Source organism: Enhydra lutris, unplaced genomic scaffold (assembly GCF_002288905.1).
Source record: "Enhydra lutris kenyoni isolate GAN:26980312 unplaced genomic scaffold, ASM228890v2 scaffoldscaffold74, whole genome shotgun sequence".
In the NCBI taxonomy this organism is placed as follows: Eukaryota; Metazoa; Chordata; class Mammalia; order Carnivora; family Mustelidae; genus Enhydra; species Enhydra lutris.
In genome coordinates, this window is record NW_019154158.1 from 6,107,778 (window position 1) to 6,128,720 (window position 20,943).

Consider the following 20,943-nt stretch of genomic DNA (forward strand, 5'->3'; position numbering starts at 1 on the left):
TGGGAGACTGCACGAGCATGGTCAGCCTTGGTCCTAAGGGTATATCTGGCTTCCTTAATCCCCCAGGGGGTAGCCTTTGTGGCATCAATGAATGGAGCCAGCAGTCCTTAAATGACACCAAGATGGATCCTACAAGCCCTTCTTCCCCAGGCTTTCCCAACCCCTGGCCTAGGACCCTAGATGGTCTCTCCTGCCCTTCACCCTGCTAAGGAAGGAAAGTAGAACCGAACTTAGGGCACAGAGCAAGTTTATTTGGTGACTGCTGACAGCAAATATTCTCCAAGAGACAAGCTGGCAGAGGTGCTGTGACAAGAGGACCTAGGACGCGTTCGGGGCTACATGCAGTCTCACGCGGGGGGAAGGCACGGGGCTTGGGCACACCAGGAACATCCTCAGCCATTCAGCACCATACGGACAAGCTCTGTGGATTGGAGAGAGGGATGAGCCAGGGAGGAGGGCCGCGGGGAGGGGTCCACCAGGGGCCAGGAGACTACAGGACCACGAAGGTAGCCTAGGAGTGCGCCCGCAGAAACCAACCCTGGCTTTGCGGAGGAGCCACCTTGATCTGCCCAGTTCTCTCGGCCCCCAGCTCCCCCCGCACCCGCTATTAGCCCCTCCACCCCACCCTGAGCAGCGAGAACACAGCAGGAGGCAGAAAAGTTCTTAACTACACCTACAGCTACTGTCAGCCATTGGCAGGAGAGGACAGAGGTTTGGGTTAGGGTACCTTCAAGCTGCCCAGCAGAAGGAAGAAGAAAAGACTAGTCAGCTCCAGCAGCACAACAGGGCAGGCAACCTACCCCCCTATGCCAACCACCTGTGCCCCAGGGCCAGAGGTTCACCCCTAGGCAAGACCAGAACAGGCTGGTGTGAGTTCCCAGACACCAGCACCCTGGACCCTATAAGCAAAACCTCAGAGCCCATTCTAGGAGAAAAGGAGGTACCACACCCCCAGGCTGTCTTCCTCTTTGAGGAACCCCTCCCCTTCCCAGTCAGCTCCATGCAGAAACATGCTAGGAGGAAGTCAGATGGTAGTAGGGGAAGGGCAGGGGCTAGAGAGCAGAGGTTGGGCAGAAAAACACTGGGGAGGGGGCAACTAGAGAAGGGGAGGCTGGGAGGAGCCGTACCCGCCCCATGGGCCCGTCACCCCGACAGGATATGCCTCACAAACGCTGCAGGAAGGAAGAGACATTCATGGTGAAGACAAGACACAGACGTGGGGTGGAGGGGTCAGGTGATGGAGGAACAGACATTCCCTTTGACTTCCCATTCCTTCCCGCCTCCCAACCCCCTTTACACATTACCCCTTCCTTTCCTGTCATGTTCCCATGGCCTCCCACTCCTGGGCTGGGCTGGGCCCTGCCCCTTGCCTCCAGGTTCTTTTTGTAGCCCAGGGACAGGGAGAGCCCCAAACGCTGGGGGTGACCTGCCTAGACAACTTCGTCCACGAGAGCCCCAATTCATCCCTCACCTTCATAGTTGATACAACCGTTGCTGTCCTCGTGCCCTGCCACCAGCATCTCTACTTCTTCCTCGGTCATCTTCTCGCCTGTAGAGAGAGAAAAAAATGCATTTTGGGAACTGGGTGGCAGGCATGAATCAGGTGGTACTGCCACTCTAGGAGCCAGGGTAGAGCCTTACCCAGGGTGACAAGAACATGCCGGATTTCAGCACCCATGACGGTGCCATTCCCCTCCTTGTCAAACACCCGAAGGCCTTCAACATAGTCCTCATAGGTGCCCTGGTCCTTGTTCTTGGCCACAGTCTGCAGCATGGGCAGGAAGTGTTCAAAGTCCAGCACCTTCACATTCATCTCTGCCATAAAGGAGGCGGAAGGAAAGTCACACAGGTTCTTGGGACTGAGGACATAACAGGACCACGAGTGAGGAGGTGGCTGCCACTCAAAGCAGGAGAAATCTGTTGGGTTTGCTGAGATAAACCCGCCTGAGTTCTGGGCCTATGCAGATAAAGGGAAGCTCTCAGCTGAAGAGCTGTAGGCCCATCACCACACTGAGAAATTGTCCACAAGGACCCTCACCATCACTCTTGGGGTTCCCCAGGACCTTGAGCACCTCGGCGTTGGTGGGGTTCTGGCCCAGGGCCCTCATCACGTCCCCACACTGGCTGTACAGGATCTTGCCATCCCCTGTTCGGTCAAACAGCTGAAAGGCCTCCTTGAACTCTGAAGATTCAGATATACATCAGCACTGAGCATATGGGGGGTTAACCCAAACCCCCCCTCAAACCCCTTCTGCCCATTCAACTTCGATCATGCTGAGGAAACCAGGTATTTGTACCACTGTACACCTAAGTCCACTAAGAGGGGCCTAGTGTCCCTGCCTCCCAACACAGGTGTCCCACATGACACAGCTTTCCTCCCCCCTGAGCAGAACTGTCATTCACAGATCCCTCTGCCTACAGCAAGCCTGCCCAACTGCCTCACTACTCTTACTAAGGGCAGGAATTTGCCACCGCCCTGTCTGGGGCCTGTCCTTATAAGGAAGTAGGAGCAGCAGCCTGGGACTGGGGTCATCCCAGCCTGATACTTCCCACCCCTTCTGTACAGAAAGAGACCTTCAGAGGGTACAGCTATGAAATATCCTCAGCAAATCCCCCTGTCCCCATTTTCACAAGATTCCAGGTCACTGCTTTTTACAATCTTCACAGTTCCAAGCTGGGGGGGGGGGCAGGCGGGGTGTTATCACAGGAGGAAAAAAGAGGCAGAAGCTGATTAAGGGACAGAGGAGCACAGGCAACTTAATACACCCTCCCCACACCCCACACACAACAGGCATTAGGTGACCAAGTTGTTTCACATACCCACACCACCTAAAACTCACCCGGGGCTTGGGGCTCGGATCTAGAGTGGAAGGGGAGGGAGGAAGAAAGAGTGAGAAAAGAAAATGGAGGCTCCAGAAAGCGGGAGAAGGGAATCCGGTAAGTACTTCCCTGGGGGCGCTGAAGAGATGACAGGTTGGGGTTAGGAGGTAGGTGCTAGAGGCGGGGGTCCCTCTCCCTAAACATGACCTCAGTAGGGGTCAGAGATTACTTACCTGCAGTCTGGTCCTCGGTGAAATCACACTGCTCAGGGAAGAGGGGAGCAGTCAGCATCTGAACCCCAAGCTTCTATCCCAGTCCCACAAACTGAACCACAAACTCCTGTTCCGAGCTGGGGACTCGTTTCCCGACAGGACAAGACCCCCAAACTTTCCAACCCCACCCCGACCTTCTAGGCCCTCAGCTTCCCTTTGCAAACCCCCACCCCCGACTTCCCGCGTCTCGCCCCAAATCCCGTTCATCGTTCCAGGCCCCGGGCCCCACCATCTTGACGGCTCCGCTCCGCGGGACCTTTCCCTGCAGTAATGGCTCCGGTTCCCCACCCAACCCTAGTCTTAGTACGTCCCAATGACGTCACTCTCAGCTGATCCAGCCAATAGGAGTCCTGGCCTGGCTTTATGCAGATAACATCGCTATATTAGTAATGAGGTGGGCAGGGCCCGCCGCTGCTTCCCTCGGCTTAGCCCTACCTGGCTAGGAGGAAACCGCAGAAACGGATCGAGCGGGGCGCAGAGAGCTCGCTACTAGGTGCAGCAGGAAGATCAGAGGATATCGAATTGGATATCGGTCACTGCCCCCTCCCTTCCTCCCTACCCCACCTCGGAAGAAAGCAACAGTCGGACGCCTAGTGAGGAATAGTCTCTTTATTTGGAAACAATAGGTGGCCTCCTAGTGGCAGGAACGTGCTTCCGCCTGCCGGAGAGGCGCGGGGGTGGGGGGGCGGTGTCCGACCCCCACCGCATCTGTGGAAAAACATGAAAGTTGCCAAGGCCGGTCGCTCGCCCGCAGCAGGACATGAAAACGCACTTCCCTGCTTTCCTGCCCTGGCTGAGGAAAGGAAAGGAAACGCCTCTCGGGGAGTGGGGCGGGAGGAGCCCTACCTGTAGGAGCTCAGACGCTTAGGATGTGCTTCAGGAAGGCTGCAGAGAGGAGGCAAGAGGGGTTCAGAAGCAGGCCCTTGGATAATCCATCTGATTTTAACAATCTAGGTCTCGGGTGTCCCCACCCACAGACCGCGAGCCTTCTGCCTCCCCTCCTTCCCTGTCCCTTCTGCTCTGCTGGCCCCTCACCTTCATAGTTGATGCAGCCATTGCTGTCCTCATGTCCTGCCAGAACAGTCTCCACCTCCTCTTCAGTCATCTTCTCTCCTGAGCCCCAGACATAGCATTTTAGTCCCTGCCCTCCCTCCCTCACCAACCAGGCCTCTCTCTTCTAGGTGGTACCTTCTCTTCTCCCACCCTTGGAAACTTGCTCATGGCAACAGAACCCCAAAGGAATCCCCTCCTTATAATGGTAACAGCTAGAAGCTGTCCCTGGATCTTGTTTTCCATTTCACCTGCACTAGCACCTGGTGAAAGCTTTCACAGAGGGAAAGTGAATTCCAAGAGGGTTAAGGGGCTACCAGATCACAGAGCACAAGCATCTCTTCCACAACAGAAAATCAGGTTTTCCACCTCATCCTCTTTCCTCTGTCCTTTGGGAGGCATCTGCATCTACCCTCACTTTACCTCCTGCAGGAAGAAGCCCTTCGGATTCTGCCCCATGGCTCTGACCTTCTCAGTCTCCTGCCCATGACCTATAGGCCGATAATCCTTCCTGGCTCTGCCTACTTGGCTAATCTTCTTGGTCCACCCCCTCCTCTCCAACCCACAGGAGTTCTGGTCCCTGCCTCACCCAGGGTGGTAAGGACATGTCTGAGCTCTGCTCCCATGACTTTGCCATTCCCCTCTTTGTCAAACACCCGAAGCCCTTCCAGGTAGTCCTCATATGTGCCTTGGTCCCGGTTTTTGGCTACGGCCTGGAGCATGGGCAGGAAAGTCTCGAAGTCCACACGCCGGGACTTCAGCTCTAGTGGTTGGAAAGAGGAGGGAGAGGTCAGTGCAGTGTCACCTTGGACCCAGCTCCCATCCCTACCACATAGGCCTTCATCCTGTTCAACATTCAGTTTGTTTTTCTAGCCGTGTTTGATAGTTTTTGAAGTCCTGAAACCCACCCCAGCATCCTCTGTCACCTTGCCAACATTCCTCGGTTCCACCACCACACTGAAAACCCGCATTGTTCCAGGCAACCCCCTCACCATCACTCTTGGGGTTCCCCAGGACCTTGAGCACCTCGGCGTTGGTGGGGTTCTGGCCCAGGGCCCTCATCACATCCCCACACTGACTGTACAGGATCTTGCCATCCCCTACTCGGTCAAACAGCTCAAAAGCCTCCTTGAACTCTGAAGTATAAGCAAAGGTCAGTATTGGGACCAGGGGTTCCCATCGCCACCCCCCCCCGACAGAAAGGAGATTCAAAAACTATGTGGTAGAGCTGGGCAGAATAGGGAACCCCAAAACCACTAGTGTGGAAGTTTTCAAGGTTGGGACCGGAGTCAGGGGAAGAGAAAGAGGATCTGACCGGGGGCTTGGGACTAGACAGTGGAGCTTAAGGGACCAGATTCTCCTCACCCTCCAGCTGGTCCTTGTTAAACTCGATCTGTGGAAGAAAAGAGCAGGTGAGGAGGGATGACAGGGCTCATTCAATCTCTCTCCAGCACTCCTCCCAACCAACTGGCAGCCACTTTTGGGGAGGGGCCCAACGAGACCAGGCTGGGAGCCCAGCCACCTCAGTCCCATTCCCAGCTCTGGACCTTGGGAGAATCCCAAGAGGAGGAATTATGGGGGGGAGGGTTTCCTGGGAACAGGGTTAATCCCATGCCACCTGTTTCCCTCCCTCCAGTGCCCTGAGCTCTGCATCCCTCACATAACTGGGGGCTGAACAAAGGCTAAATTTACCCCTGGCCCCCAGCTGTGATTGTCTAACAAGTCTGTCCTCTTCAGCCTTCCCTCCTGGGGTTCGGAGCTGTGGCTTTTAGAATTGAACAGTCAGCCAGGCACAGGCACAAGCTCCCTCTCTTCACCTTGAAACCGTCCTCAGAACCCAGATGTTCCCCATCTCACGGGTCCCTGCCTCTGGCAGGGGGGTCAGTGAGAATGTGTGTACATACCCACACACATGTTATAGGTTAGAGGGAGAGAACAAAAAAGAACAGCAGAGTCATAAGCCTGGATGCTTTGAAATGGCAGGGGGCAGGGGGGGACTAAGAGGAATCTCTAATATCTGCTGGTTCTCACTGATTCCCTGTTTTCTAGATACCCCCTCATCTCCTAGGCTGTTTCCCACCCTGTATCATCCCTTCCAAATTCTTTCTTCACTTTCCCGGAACTCACCACCACTTTGGAGAGGTCGATGGGGGGCTCCTGGGTTTTCTGAGGGGCTGGAGGGGCAGCTGGAGCTGGCTCAGCCTTGGTCTTGGCTGGAGGGGCCCCAACTGCGGGTTTGGCAGCAGGTTTGGCAATAGAGGGTCCTGCCGGTTTCTTCATAGGAAAATCCTTCTTGGGAGGCATGATGTCCGGTGGCCAAAGGACAGTGTGCCGATGGGGGCACCCATCTCTGTTTAAATAGCCAGGGAGTCTGGGATGTCAAGGGGCGGGGGCAGGGGCAGGGAGCCAGTTGGCGGTGGGGAGGGTGAGATAGAGGAGAGATATGCTGGCCTGCCCTGGACTCCTATGGTTCAGGACTCCTGTCCCAAGGTCTTCTCGCTTCTGTTCACTTGGCCCCAAATGCTGGCCAGAACAATGGCCCCTTTGGGGGCAGGGGAAGGAAGCCAGAGATGGCCCAGAATGAGGGAGTTAACCTCCAGGGTAAGGATAGGATGTTTGCCAGTGACAGACACTGACATAGGGGTGAAGCAAAGAAGGGGATGCAGGCATTCCAGGCCTCAACCCCCTGACACAGAGTAGACCTTTTTTCTAGCAGCTTTAGATTCTTGAAGGCTGAGGCAGGGAGCGGGGCCTTGTGAACTGGGATTGTTTTTTTTATTATTTAAAAAAAAATTCATTTTATTTTATTTATTTATCTGACAGACAGAGATCACAGGTAGGCAGAGAGGCAGGCAGAGAAAGAGGAAAGCAGGCTCCCTGCCAAGCAGAGAACCTGATGCGGGACCCTGGGATCATGACCTGAGCCGAAGGCAGAGGCTTTAACCCACTGAGCCACCCAGGCGCCCCTAAGGGATTGTTAAAATAGAGTCTGGGAGGGGCACCTGCTTAGCTCAGTCAGTAGAACATATGACTCCTATCAGAGTTGTAGGTTCAGGCCCCACATTGCGTGTGCAGACTACTTAAAAATAAAATCTTAAAAAAAAAAAAAAGTGGGGTCTGGGAGCAGTGAAAGGTGAAAAGAACAAGCAGCTCCTCCACTCCCCTCTGACCACGGTTGAGGAACAGGGGTAGTTGACCCCATAGACTAATAATCCCCCGAATTTACAGTCCCTGCTGCCTTCCCTCCCAGCCCAGAACTGGAATTGTGCACAATATAGATAAAGAATAGTAACAGAAAGAGGAGTGTGACACCCCCATTGTCTCCTGTTCCCAGTATTGTATTAAGGGTAAGGGTGGGGGCAAGGATCAGATTTACTGCCCACCACCCATACTCCCAAGGAAGGAACCGTTTTCCACAAGCCCATGGTCATTCAGGTCAGACAAAGGTAGGGTGCCTGCTGAATATGCAGCTGAATTTGCAGGGACTCACTCTGTGGTGGCACCTGAGGGGAGGGGCAGGAGGCCCTGAGAGGCAAAGGGCCTAAATCCTAAAATCTCTAATCCAAAAGGATGTGGGAGGTCCAATGGGCTCCACGGGTACTTACCCCTCAACCAGAGAATAATAAAAACTCTGACACTGGCCCCAAGTCCCAAACCTTGCAGGGGGGGGCACCAGGGTTGGGTCTAAGTCTGAGGTGGTTGGGAGAGGGGGGAGGTTGCTGGCTACTTTTGTTCTAGGGAAAAGGAAGGGAAGGATTTAGGCAGCATTCTGAGGAAGATAGTAGTGATTCCCCTTAGACCCTGGGGTTCAGAGTGGATGATCTGTCTTCCACTTGCAAAAATGCGTCTGAATCTTATTACTGAACATTGTCCCATTTTAGAAAAATCAGAATCATTCCACCCTCTCAGAATACATCACACACCCACGCACACACCCACGCACACGCACGCACGCACGCACACCTTAAATCAAGCTTAAAAAAAGGAAAGAGTCCCTCCCCAGCTCCCCAAAACTCACCCTGCGGGGTCCAGGTAAGGGCGGAGGCGGGGCGCTGGGAGGAGGCTGCGGGCCCCTAAGGGTTAACTCCAGAGGCCTCGGAGCATGCCGGGAGTCGTAGTCCTCGAGCTCCCGCGGGCTCACGGGAGACGCAGCTGTTTAGCAGGAGGAGGACGCCCAGGCGGTGGCTTCCGGCAGGTGGCGGCGGTTGGTGACTCAGGAAGTTTTGGTGCACTTCTTGTCCCGGAACTAAAAGGCAATGCTCAATTTATAGTCCCCTCCTCTGATCCTAAAAGCGTGCGGGGAGCCCCCGGGATATCTCCCTTGCCCAGCCGTGAGTTCCCCGTTTAGTGCGGACTGGGATATTTTCTCCGAATCGGCTTGTGGGAGAACGCCGGACCAGGGGGAGGGCCAAAGGCCGGGTGGAAGGCGTAGTGGGGTGCACTCAGCGCCCCGGCTTAGCTTACTCTCGCGGTTTGGTAGAAGAGAGCAGAGGTCACTGAGTTGTTATGTGACTTGGAACAATAACTCCAAAGTGTTTCTTTTTCTTCTCTCCTTTTATTTAAATGAGCTAGTAGTTGAAAATCAATGTTAAGATTTGGGATTAAGCTTGGTCCCCTACCCCAGTTTCTCCCAGGTTGAAGTTTCTTCTTACCGCGGTCGGGACTTCACGGGTCCGCCTGGAATGGAGGCTCGGCACTCCAGCCCTTTCAGTCTGTGACATCTCCGCTAGCCTTGGACATCTCATTCCCCAAACCATTATCTGAGGTTCCCCGCCCTGTGCTGGGAGGGAACCAACTGGTCAGGCCCTGGGTCAGTAAATGCCGCGCCCCTGGTGCTGAGGCTGGGGCTACCTGGGCGGGTGTTCAGGCGGAGGTTCGGAGTAGAAACCCCGTGCGAGCTCGGGAGGGTGAAGCATAAATAAACTTGATGGGCAGTAAGTGATGTTTGCTGGTTGGGGCAAGCTGCTCGGAAGAGTAGAAATCTTAGCAACTATCCCTGGAAGCCTCCACCGAGCCCTTACCAGTCCAGGGGCTAAATTATCTCAGGCAGCAAAGGGGGAGCCAAAGAGAAGGGCTCACACCACTCTGTTTAGATTGGAACCCAGGTTCTACCAGGTATTTGCTGGTAACCAACAAGTTTAGTTACCTCTGTGTGCCTCAGTTCCCCCATCTGTAAAATAAGGATAGTAGTAGCTAGCTCATAAGGCTGTTGGGAGGAGGAGATCTGTTAATATTTGTAAAATAGAATGGGGCCTGGCACAGAGTAAGTAGTGAATAAGTGTGAAATAAATTTCCTTTACTCTTCCCAACATATGAAGTTGCTGGTTTTTCCCCCATTTTCTACCCATAAACGATCACTGGACCTGAAGAAATGGAGCAAGAAGAAATATGTTCTCATAAGTGTTTGGTTAGGAGGCTGGGGAAGAGCTGTATCACAAATGCCTTTTTGTGTCTTTCATCATGTTAGCAGTAGTTGATTTGGAAAATGTGGTTTATCTGATTTTTCTTTTTCCCTCTTCGCCTTGGTCTAGCTTTAGCCCTCTTTTGGCACTTTGTCAAGTAGAAGCTGTTATGGCATCATCTGACTTCCTAGCATTTTCTTCTGCTTTATAAAGAAGTAGTGCAAAGAGAAAACATGAAGACTCTTGGCAAACAGATTGGAGAATGTCCTTCATTTTTCATACTATTCTTTTTTTTTAATCATAAATAATGCAAACTATACTGAACATGATCTTAACCAGGCATAGGTGATTTCTTCAACACATGTGGATTTTGGATTTTCTGTGACAAATGCCTCTCTCTCCTCTCTCCACACATAGCATTTGACTTGTAAGTTTTTAGGGATTGCATATTTATTCTAATATTAGTCTCAACATAGAATAATTAGAAAGGGCACATCTTTAAAAGTAAAAGAAAAATACACATTAAAAACCTAAGAGAGGGGTGCCTGGGCGGCTCAGATAGTTAGGTGTCTGCCTTCTGCTTTTAGGTCATGATCCCAGGGTCCTGGGATTGAGCCCTGCATCTGGCTCTTTGCTCAGCGGGGAGTCTGCTTCTCCCTCTCTCTCCCCACTGTTCCTCCTGCTTGTGCTCTCTCACTCTCTCTGTTGAATAAATAAATAAAATCTTAAAAAGAAAAACAAAAAACTAAGAGCACAGGGTCGCCTAGGTGACTCAGTCGGTTGAGCATCCGTTGAGCATCTGACTTGATTGCGACTCTCGTTAAGATTTCAGGGTTGTGAGGGGCGCCTGGGTGGCTCAGTGGGTTAAAGCCGCTGCCTTCGGCTCAGGTCATGATCCCGGGATCCTGGGATCGAGCCCCGCATCGGGCTGTCTGCTCAGCGGGGAGCCTGCTTCCTCCTCTCTCTCTCTCTTCCTGCCTGTCTGCCTACTTGTGATCTCTCTGTCTGTCAAATAAAAAAAAAAAAAAAAAGATTTCAGGGTTGTGAGATGGAGCCTCATGTGGACTATATTCTGGGCACAGGGTCTGCTTAATGTTCTTTCTCCCTCTGCCTCTCTCCCCGGCATTGTGTGCATGCATTTTCTCCCTCTTAAAAACAAACACAAAAAACTAATAGAACAACTCTTGGAATTACACAGCACTATAGATCTTCAGTTACTTGATTAATTGTGGGTTCACCCTATAGAGCTTAACTAGCTCTTTAAGCACTAGCTAACGTGTTAAGATGTATAATAGTTTAGGAAGAGAGAACACTATTTCCTAAGTAAATAGGAGAGAATTTGTTAGGAATAATATCCTCAGTCCTTTGGCATTTTGACCAGGAAGTGGTATTCATGGTAATAACCCATAACAGAAAGAAGGAGGAGGATAATAAGGATGTTTTATGATACATGGGTAGTTTATAAAGTCTTTCCTCAGTCCCATTGTTTAAAAGATTTTATTTATTTATTTGAATGAGAGAGAGCACAAGGAGAGGGGAGGAGCAGAGGGAGAAGCAGACTTCCCTTGAGCAGGTAGCCTGATGTGGGACTCAATCCCAGACCCTGGGATCATGACCTGAGCTGACCTGAGCTGACCTGAGCAGAAGACAGATGCTTAAACAACTGAGCAACCCAGACGCTCCCCAAGTCCCATTTTTTTTTTTAAAGATTTTATTTATTTATTTGACAGAGAGAGATCACAAGCAGGCAGAGAGGCAGGCAGAGAGAGAGGAGGAAGCAGGCTCCCCACTGAGCAGAGAGCCCGACGCGGGGCTCGATCCCAGGACCCTGAGATCATGACCCGAGCCGAAGGCAGCGGCTTAACCCACTGAGCCACCCAGGCGCCCCGCCAAGTCCCATTTTTAATAAGCCCACACTAGATGCAAGATATAAGCAGAAAAAAGAAATATATGTAAGTATGCTAGTTTCATTTTTTTTTTTTTACTGCTCTAAAATAGTGGTTCTCAGACCTAGCTGTTCTTTTTTTTTTTTTTTTAAAGATTTTATTTATTTATTTGACAGATAGAGATCACAAGCAGGCAGAGAGGCAGGCAGAGAGAAGGAGAAAGCAGGCTCCCTGCTGAGCAGAGAGCCCGATGCGGGGCTTGATTCCAGGACCCTGGGACCATGACCCAAGCCAAAGGCAGAGGCTTTAACCCACTGAGCCACCCAGGCGCCCCAAGACTTAGCTGTTCTTTTGAATCTCCTGGGAACTTTATAAACAGACAGACTTCCAGGCTCAGCCCGCAGAGATTCTGACTCTAGGTCTGTGTTAGGTCTGGAAATCTATTGATATTTTTAGCTACAGAAAGGACAGAGAACAAACTAACATAGGTAACTACAGCTTTAATAAGAGGAGTGATCTTTTTGAAATGTGCATTTGATTATGTCATCTCCCTACCTAAAATCCTTCCATGTGTTTTGATAAAGACTGAATCTTTAGTTGGGCCACAAAACCCGGCAGTTTCAAACGCTGCTTGCTTGTACCAGCCACACCTCTATACCAGCCACATCTACTAGCTTTCAGATCTTCAAAGGGATCATGTTCCTTTTTTTCAGGTTGTTGCCACTGTCTTTTCTGTCTCTGTCCCCTATCCCTACTAACACACACTCTTTCTGGGGCCAAGCAGAGTACGGTGCCTGGCATGTACTGGGCAGTCAAATATCTGGAGAATGAATGGCTCTCTGGATAAAAGGGAAGAGTCAAGGATGGACACTGACACTAGTAAGTTAATTAGGAAATAGATTAGGGATTCAGGAGATAGAGTTCCTAGGTATTTTTACTCTATAGTAGAACACGAGGTGATTGATTTGCTAAAAGAGGAAGGAGGAGGAGGTGGCTTGAGAAAGTGGTGAAGGTTTGAAACAGGTGCTATGAAAAGTGGGAGATGGCTTACTGGGGACCCATTCACAAATACTCATTTGACATTTACTGAGTTGCCTTCTCTGTGCTCCCTACATGAACTTGCTGAGTAGCATGGAGGGTGGTTGTCATGGAAGATCATGAGTTTGTAATGATGCCAGTCCACGAGGTAGTGATTTCCTCTTCCAGCAGTACTCAGCTGGTTGGATGATTGAGCTAGAACAGAGCGGCAGCTGGAAATGGTAATGGGTTGAAGTTTTGTGGAGTAGGGATGATGGATGAACATGGAAGCGATTGAGAATCTGAGTCAAAGAGGGTTTGTGGTTTAGGCCACATAGAGGAATGAGTATAAAAGTGGCCTATTAGGGCCATCTGGCTGGTTCAGAGGATAAAGCATGTGACCCTTAATCTCAGGGTCATGAGTTCAAGCTCCACATTGGGTGTAGAGCTTACTTTAAAAAAAAAAAAAGTGGCCTATTTGATTGAGAGAATATAGAAAGTCACTAACAGGCTTGGGTCTCGAGGATGAAGAAGCAAGATGGTTGGAGCTCTCAGAGTTTAGTTGGAGAAAATAGTGCATTTGAATATAGATCCTATATTTAAAGGATATAGAGGAAGATAGGAACTAGGTTGAGTGGCCATGAGAGTGAATGGTTGAAAGGGTAGGGACGTGAAGGTTATTGGCTCTGAGGAGAATGTTCCGTAGGGCATTTTCAGTTGCAAGTAGTAAATACCTGACTAAAACTGGCTAACCTTGGGACACCTGGGTGGCTCAGTTGGTTAAGCTGCTGCCTTTGGCTCAGGTCATGATCCCAGGGTTCTGGGATCGAGTCCCACATCAGGCTCCTTGCTCCGCAGGAAGCCTGCTTCTCTCTCTGACTGCCACTCTGTCTACTTGTGCATGCTCGTGCGCTCTCTCTCTCTTTCAAATAAATAAGTAAAATCTTAAAAAATAAAATAAAACTGGCTAACCAATAAAGAGGGTTTATTGACTTATGTAATTGAAAAGTCAAGAGGTAGGGTGGGGTTCAAGTTAATTTTTATCCAGAACTTTCATGACATCACAAAGGGACTTTCTTTTTTTACCACTGTCCTTCATGTGTTGACTTCGTACTTGATTCCCTCCTGGAGCCATACCTGCTTAGCTGCATGGGTATCACATCCTTATATCACAGGAGGAAGAGAGGGAGCTTTTCTTTTCTATTTTGGAAATATTTATTTATTTATTTATTTATTTAAATAAGCCTTACACCAACATGGGGCTTGAACTCATGACCCTGAGATCAGGAGTCTCATGCTCTACTGACTGAGCCAACCAGGCACAGCAGCGTGAGCTTTTCTTCACCATTGGAATCAGTTCCTGAACTTCACTTTGACTAGACTGACTAAGAAAAATGCCCGTCAATCTTTGAATTAATCAACATGACTAGGGAAATAACATGCCCTGTTTGGCTTAGACGTGGGGTTTTGCCCACCCCTGTGACAAGGAGATGTTACTCTGATAGGCCAGTCAGGGTCTGTCTGCCATTGGATGTGGACTGGAGTCCATCCAAATGGGGAAGAGTAGAAGGGACACTGGGGAGGAAACCTACATTGTCCACCACAGTGAGGAACTATGATGTTAATTACTGAATAGCCCACGTTATACCTTGCAGACGCCACGGCGACAGCAGTATTCAGAGTGCCGTACCCTTCAGTAAATATTGAGTGTCTGTGAATGACAGAGATGAGAAAAGGTAGAGACAGTGTATCAGATTGGCATCAACTCCAGAGGAGCTGAGATTTTTACTGCTCTGAGAATAACAGTGGGGAAACAGCATTGGGGTCCAAGGAGAATGTGGACCTCACTTCCCAGTATAAGAATATGGGGTTCGGGGCGCCTGGGTGGCTCAGTGGGTTAAAGCCTCTGCCTCCGGCTCAGGTCATGGTCCCAGGGTCCTGGGATCGAGCCCCGTATCGGGCTCTCTGCTCTGCAGGGAGCCTGCTTCCTCCTCTCTCTCTGCCTGCCTCTCTGCCTGCTTGTGATCTCTGTCTGTCAAAAAAAAAAAAAAAATATGGGGTTCACAGAAAGGAGCAGTCTCCCCTTGAGGATGCTCCAGGTGAATGAGGTCTCTTAGGAGGTGAGCCAGATTTCAGAGGAGGCCAGAGTGAGCTTTGTGTAAAAATAGTTTTAAGGAGTAGAGTGGACGGGAGGTGTTAGGTAGACATAGGTTTGCAGAGATGATACAAGGTCCCTCATCTGCCCTGTTAGCTGTCCTTTTTTTAAAATTTTTTAAAAAAAGATTTTATATATTTATTTGTCAGAGAGAGAGAACACAAGCAGGGGGAGTGGCAGGCAGAAGGAGAAGCAGGCTCCCAGCTGAGCGAGGCCCCAGCCGGGCAGACCAGGACCCTGGGATCATGAGCTGAGCCAAAGCCAGACGCTTAACCAACTGAGCCACCAAGGCGTCCCTTAGCTCCCCTTTATTCTTTGTACCTTTCTTATGTTTGGTTTTATGTATATAATCACTCTGTTTGCCTAATCTTAGATTTTTAGTTCTTTTTTTTTTCTTTGTATTGAGGTATAATTGACATGTAACATTAGTTTCAGGTGTGTAACAATGATTCTATATTTGTGTACATTGTGGGGTAAATAACATGGTGAGTGTAATTAATGTCCATCACCACACATAGTTAGAAAAAGTTTTTTCCTTTTTTTTTTTTTTTTTTAGGATTTTATTTCTCTGACAGACAGTGAGAGAGGGAACACAAGCAGGCGGAGTGGGAGAGGGAGAAGCAGGTTCCTCACTGAGCAGGGAGTGTGATTCGGGGCTCAATCCCAGAACCCTTGGACTATGACCTGAGCTGAAGGCAGACGCTTAATGACTGAGCCACCCAGGTGCCCCCAAAAATCTTTTTCTTATGATGAAAACTTACCTCTCAGCAGCTTTCAAGTATACAATCTGTGAGTTCAGTGTTTTGTTTGTTTTTGCATTCAAGTGAAGTCATGCAGTATTTGCCTTTCTCTGACTTACTTCATTTCACATAATACCCTGGAGGCCCATCCGTATTGTTGCAAATGGCAAGTTTTCCTTTTTTTTTTTTTTTAATGGCTGAATAATATTTTATTGTATGGTATGCACATGACCCTAATTTATAAAGTATGTATTCCTTAATTATGTCAGCTTTTCCTCCTTATGGTAGTCACCTCATGGCCTTAAAGAAGACAGCTGCTGGGGTGCCTGGGTGGCTCAGTGGGTTAAGCCTCTGCCTTCAGCTCAGGTCATGATCCTGGGGTCCTGGGATCGAGCCCTGCATCGGGCTCTCTGCTCAGTGGGGAGCCTGCTTCCTCCTCTCTCTCTGCCTGCCTCTCTGCCTACTTGTGATCTCCGCCTGTCAAATAAATAAATAAAATCTTAAAAAAAAAAAAAAAGCCTCTGCCTTTGGCTCAGGTCCTGATCTCAGGTCTTGATGTAAGTGTCCTGGGATGGAGGCCGCATCTGGCTCTCTGCTCAGCAGGGAGACTGCTTACCCCCACCCCCCCGACCCCACCTGCCTCTCTGTCAAATAAATAAATAAAATCTTTAAAAAAAAAAAAAAAGGCAGCTGCAGCTCCAGGCATCACATCCTTCCAACAGTGACCCAGTGGTAAAGGAAGAAGGCAGTGAGGGCTTTCTTCTGTTGACACTCTGGTCCCCAGCTGACTTCCTCTTACATCTTATTGACTAGAGCTGGGGCTACACAGAGCCGCCCCATGTTACAGGGCAGGCTGGGAAAGAGTATCCAGCAAAGAGGATTGTGATGAATCCCCTGGGGCTGGCACTGTCAGGAATGCTCTAGGATTCTGTATGTAGGGAAGAGGGGAAAATGGCTGTTGGGCAGACAACTGTATTGCCACATCCAGTTAACTACAGCACTTTGGGCCAGTAAAGTTGCATTGCAAGAGAGCAGTATTTGTGGGGCGCCTGGTGAGCTCAGTCAGAAGAACATACAACTCTTGATCTCAGGTTGTGAGTTTGAGCCCCACATGGGGTATAGAGATTATCTAAATAAATAAATTTAAAAAAAAAGAGGGTAGTATTTGCAGATATCAGTGATAGTCTACCTATATGCAGTGGTATCTGCCTTTCTCTATAAGAAGCAGGCATCTTATATGTGTTAGTATCCAGGCCAGCTGTTTGAGAAGTAACAGATATACATTTGTTTAATTCTTGTGATTAATGACCCTTAATTTGTTCCATCTTTGTATATATAAGTACCACAATGTACTGAATTGTGTCTTGTCTTGCATTTAATATGTAGATCAGTACCTCTTCCCTTATATATCCGGAACTGGCAAAGGTTGGGAAAGATTAGGGACCTCCTGGGTGGGAGAATTTGTGCCATGTCCTCTAGTTTTCTGGAAATGTAACTACTTGAAGTGATGAACTAGGTCAAGAGTGCTTTTTAAAGTCACACATTACAAGATCCCTGTTTGTATTATCTGAAGCCAGCTAGAGCAGCAGGCCTTGGGCCGCATGCCTAGGATCGAATAACTCAATAAGAGGCCTTAGAAATGTAAGTTCCTCTGCCCTGTGTTTCTTGGGTTTTCCTTTCTTAAGTTTCTGGGTTGGGGGGAGGGCAACTCTGTCCCCATGGCCAAGGCTTGAGAATCCTCATAAGTTGGTGGGAAGGAAACAGAGGCAGCAGAGGACCAGCAGTGAGTATGAAAGTTATTGAAAAAACAGGAGCTGCATTCATGGATGGCATGAAATTTGAATTCAGCTTTTGCTAATAAGGTGAATTTTGACAACGCCTTGTGGAACTGAGTTTTGTTTTTTCCTCTGAGCCTTTTTCTCTCCTCCCAGTGGATAGCATCCTAAGGTTTATATATTTCCAGAGAAGATGACAAAGCATCCCCCCTCCCAAGGCAGTTCTGAAATCACCTGGTCCACTGAGCCCACTTTCAGTAATCTGCCCTTGCTCTCCCCCACTCTCCTTCCATGTGGTAGTTAGAACTGATGGAGTACAGCTTCTCTAGTTGCCATTTGGAGGGGTCTCCAAAGGAGCAGAGCTCAAAGTGAGCATAACTGAATGGTTAGAAAATATTTCTCATTTTGCTGCCTATCAGGTAGGCCTGAAGCCTCTGTGAGTCTGGCGATACCTGCCACTAAGACACCTGCCACTAAGACACTGTGAGCCCGTGCTGGGCCGCAGAGCGTCCGTGTTTGTGGCTTAGAGTCCTTTCACTGCAGAGCGCACGGGATCATAATGGGCAGTGGATCATAGACAGGGAGCTGTCTTCGCTCATCACCGAGACTGGGAATGAGTCTCACTGAGAAGCTCAAAGGGAGCCGCTTCACGCAGGTGCCTTGACCATGCTCAACGGAACCGGCATTCTTGGTGGCTGGATGCACAGTAGGTTGTGACCATTAATTAAACTGACATGATTCATTAATTGAAAGGCTTTTTAAAAATTTTAACTTGTATTTTTTCCTTTTTTTATTAAAAAAAATTAACATTGACATAGAACATTAAATTAGTTTCAGATATATAACATTTCAGTATTTATACAATCTCAAAATGAAAAACAGTAAGTCTAGTTATAGTTAACATTCATCACCTTACATTGTTACAAATTTTTTTCCTTGTGATGAGACTTTTCAGATCTCTTGTCTTAGCAGCTTTCACATATACAATATGGTATTTTAACTATAGTCACCATGCTGTACATTGTGTCTCAGGTCTCATTTTATAGCTGGAAGTTTGTATCTTTTGACCCCCTTTACCCATTTTTCCCACTCTCCTACCCCACCTCTGGAATCACCAATATGTTCTCTGTATCTCTGAGCCTTTTTTCTTTTTTTAAGATTTTATTTATTTATTTGACAGAGATAGAGATCACAAGCAGGCAGAGAGGCAGGCAGAGAGAGAGAGGGGGAAGCAGGTTCCCCGCTGAGCAGAGAGCCCTATATGGGGCTCGTTCCCAGGACCCTGGGATCATGACCTGAGTCAAAGGCAGAGGCTTTATCCCACTGACCCACCCAGGCACCTCTCTATGAGCTTTTTTTTTTAGTATTATTATTAGATTCCACATGTGAGTGAGATCATACAGTATTTGTCTTTGACTTGTTTCACTTAGCATAATGCTCTCAAGGCCTATCCATGTTGTTGCAAATGGTAAGATATCCTTCTTTTTATGACTGAATAATATTCCTCTGTGTGTGTGTGTGTGTGTGTGTGTGTACACATGCACACCCATTTCTTTCTTCATTCATTCTTCAGTGGTCACTTAGGTCGTGTCCCTGTCTTGGCTATTGTAAATAATGGTGCGGTGAATATGGCGGTGCAGGGATTTCTTTGAGATAGAGATTTCCTTTAGATGTATACCCAGAAGTGGAATTATTGGATCATGCAGCAGTTTTGTTTTCCATTTTTTAAAAAATATTTATTTATTTGACAGAGGGAGAGACAGGGAGAGAGGGAATACAAGCAGGGGGAGTGGGAGAGGGAGAATTAGGCCTTCCACTGAACAAGGAAGGCCTCCGACTGAGCCACCAGGTGCCCCTCTATTTTTAGTTTTTTGAGGCCCCTCCATGCTGTTTTACCTAATGCTTGTACCAGTTTATATCCCATAGGGTACAAGGGTTCCCTTTTTCACCAATACTTGTTATTTCTTATCTTTGTGATGAGAGCCATTCTGAAAGGTGTAAGGTGATGTCTGATTGTGGTTTAAATTTGCATTTCCCTTAGAGTGCCTGGGTGGCTCAGTCAGTTAAGTGTCTGCCTTTGGCTCAGGTCATGATCCCAGGGTCCTGGGATCAAGTCCTGAATCAGGAATCTCTGCTCAGCAGGGAGCCTGTTTCCCTTCCTCTCTCTCTGCCTTCCTCTCTGCCTACTTGTGATCTCTGTCTGTCAAATAAATAAATAAAATCTTTATTTTTTTATTCATTTTTTTAAAAGATTTTATTTATTTATTTGACAGACAGAGATCACAAGTAGGCAGAGAGGCAGGCAGAGTGAGAGAGAGGAGGAAGCAGGCTCCCCGCTGAGCAGAGAGTCCGATGCGGGGCTCGATCCCAGAACCCTGAGATCATGACCTGAGCCGAAGGCAGAGGCTTTAACCCACTGAGCCACCCAGGCGCCCCTAAATAAAATCTTTAAATTTGCATTTCCCTGATGATTTGTGATGGTGAATATCTTTTCAGGTACTTGTTGGCCATATGTATGTCTTCTTTGGAAAAATCTCTATTCAGATCTGCCCATTTTTTAACTGTTTTTTGTTTTTTTTAGCTATTGAGTTGTGCGAGTTCCTTACATATTTCAAATATTAACCCCCTATCAGATACATAATTTACAAATATTTTCGCCCTTTTGGTAGTTTGGCTTTTCATTTTGTTGGTTATGTATGTGATGTGGGAACTTTTTAGTTTGATATAGATGATTTTTTTTTTTTTTTGCTTTTATTGCCTTTGCTTTTGGGTATCACATTAAAAAATCTCATCACCAAGATCTGTGTCAAAGAGCTTATTGCATATTTTTTTTAAAGATTTTTATTTATTTATTTATTTGACAGAGATCACAAGTAGGCAGAGAGGCAGGCAGAGAGAGAGGGGGAAGCAGGCTCCCCGCCGAGCAGAGAGCCCGATGTGGGGCTCGATCCCAGGACCCTGGGATCATGACCTGAGCTGAAGGCAGAGGCTTTAACCCACTGAGCCACCCAGGTGCCCCTTATTGCATATTTTTTCTAGTTTTATGGTTCTAGGTCTTACATTCAAGTGTTTAACCCATTTTTAGTTAATTAATTTAATTTTTTTTGGTTGAGTGTAAGATAATGCTCCAGTCTCATTGTTTTGCATGTGGCTGTCTAGTTTTCCCAGTGCCATTTATTAAAGAGACTGTCCTTTTCCCGTTATATAGAATACTTGGCTCCTTTATCATAAATTAGTTAGCCATATGCAGATAGCCCCTGCTTTGTGAAAGTTCATGTTAAGCCACTTTGCTTTTAATTATTTACTTTATTTATTTTTTTAAAAAAGATTTTATTTATTTGACAGAGATCACAAGTAGGCAGAGAGGCAGGCAGAGAGAGAGGAAGGGAAACAGGCTCCCTGCTGAGCGGAGAGCCCGACATGGGGCTTGATCCCAGGACCCTGGGATCGACCCTGGGATCATGACCTGAGCTGAAGGCAGAGGCTTTAACCCACTGAGCCACCCAGGCGCCCCAAGGCCACTTTGCTTTTAAGAAGACCTACATTAAGGGGTGCCTGGGTGGCTCAGTCGTTGAGTGTCTGCCTTCAGCTCGGTTGTGATCTCAGGGTCCTGGGATCGGCCCCCCTGTCGGGCTCTCTGCTTGACAGGAAGTGTGCTTCTCCCTCTGCCCCTGCCCCTGCTTGTTCCCTCTCTTGCTGTCAAATAAATAAAGGGAATCTTAAAAAAAAAAAAAGAAAAAAGAAAAAAAAAAGACCTACATCAAGACCTGTTTTCACTAACCAAAAGAAATCCAAAGGGGATTTTTGCTTTTACTGAGGAGACTGA

At 48.4% G+C, this 20,943-nt stretch overlaps 2 protein-coding genes across 4 annotated transcripts; both read right to left on the minus strand.

The window, feature by feature from the left end:
• Window positions 1-230: 230 nt before the first annotated feature.
• On the minus strand, window positions 231-3,455 carry LOC111160214 (myosin light chain 6). 3 transcript variants are annotated; one of them, XM_022523125.1, is made up of 7 exons: window positions 3,322-3,455; window positions 3,054-3,081; window positions 2,039-2,182; window positions 1,642-1,815; window positions 1,472-1,549; window positions 1,128-1,172; window positions 231-421 (listed from the first exon to the last, which is right to left on the minus strand). In XM_022523125.1, the coding sequence occupies exons 1-6, from the start codon at window positions 3,322-3,324 to the stop codon at window positions 1,144-1,146; spliced, it is 456 nt and encodes a 151-aa protein (XP_022378833.1). In that variant the 5' UTR covers window positions 3,325-3,455; the 3' UTR covers window positions 231-421; window positions 1,128-1,143. The 3 variants fall into 3 exon arrangements, with proteins under 3 accessions (XP_022378833.1, XP_022378832.1, XP_022378831.1); XM_022523124.1 differs by lacking the exon at window positions 1,128-1,172; XM_022523123.1 differs by lacking the exons at window positions 1,128-1,172; window positions 3,322-3,455 and having other exon boundaries at window positions 3,054-3,232.
• A 236-nt stretch (window positions 3,456-3,691) lies between these two features.
• Window positions 3,692-8,213, minus strand: LOC111160213 (myosin light chain 6B). Its single transcript, XM_022523122.1, has 8 exons — window positions 8,161-8,213; window positions 6,270-6,492; window positions 5,508-5,535; window positions 5,135-5,278; window positions 4,732-4,905; window positions 4,128-4,205; window positions 3,939-3,977; window positions 3,692-3,800 (listed from the first exon to the last, which is right to left on the minus strand). Exons 2-7 carry the CDS (start codon window positions 6,444-6,446, stop codon window positions 3,949-3,951), a joined length of 630 nt encoding a protein of 209 aa, XP_022378830.1. The 5' UTR covers window positions 6,447-6,492; window positions 8,161-8,213; the 3' UTR covers window positions 3,692-3,800; window positions 3,939-3,948.
• Between the last annotated feature and the right edge of the window lie 12,730 nt (window positions 8,214-20,943).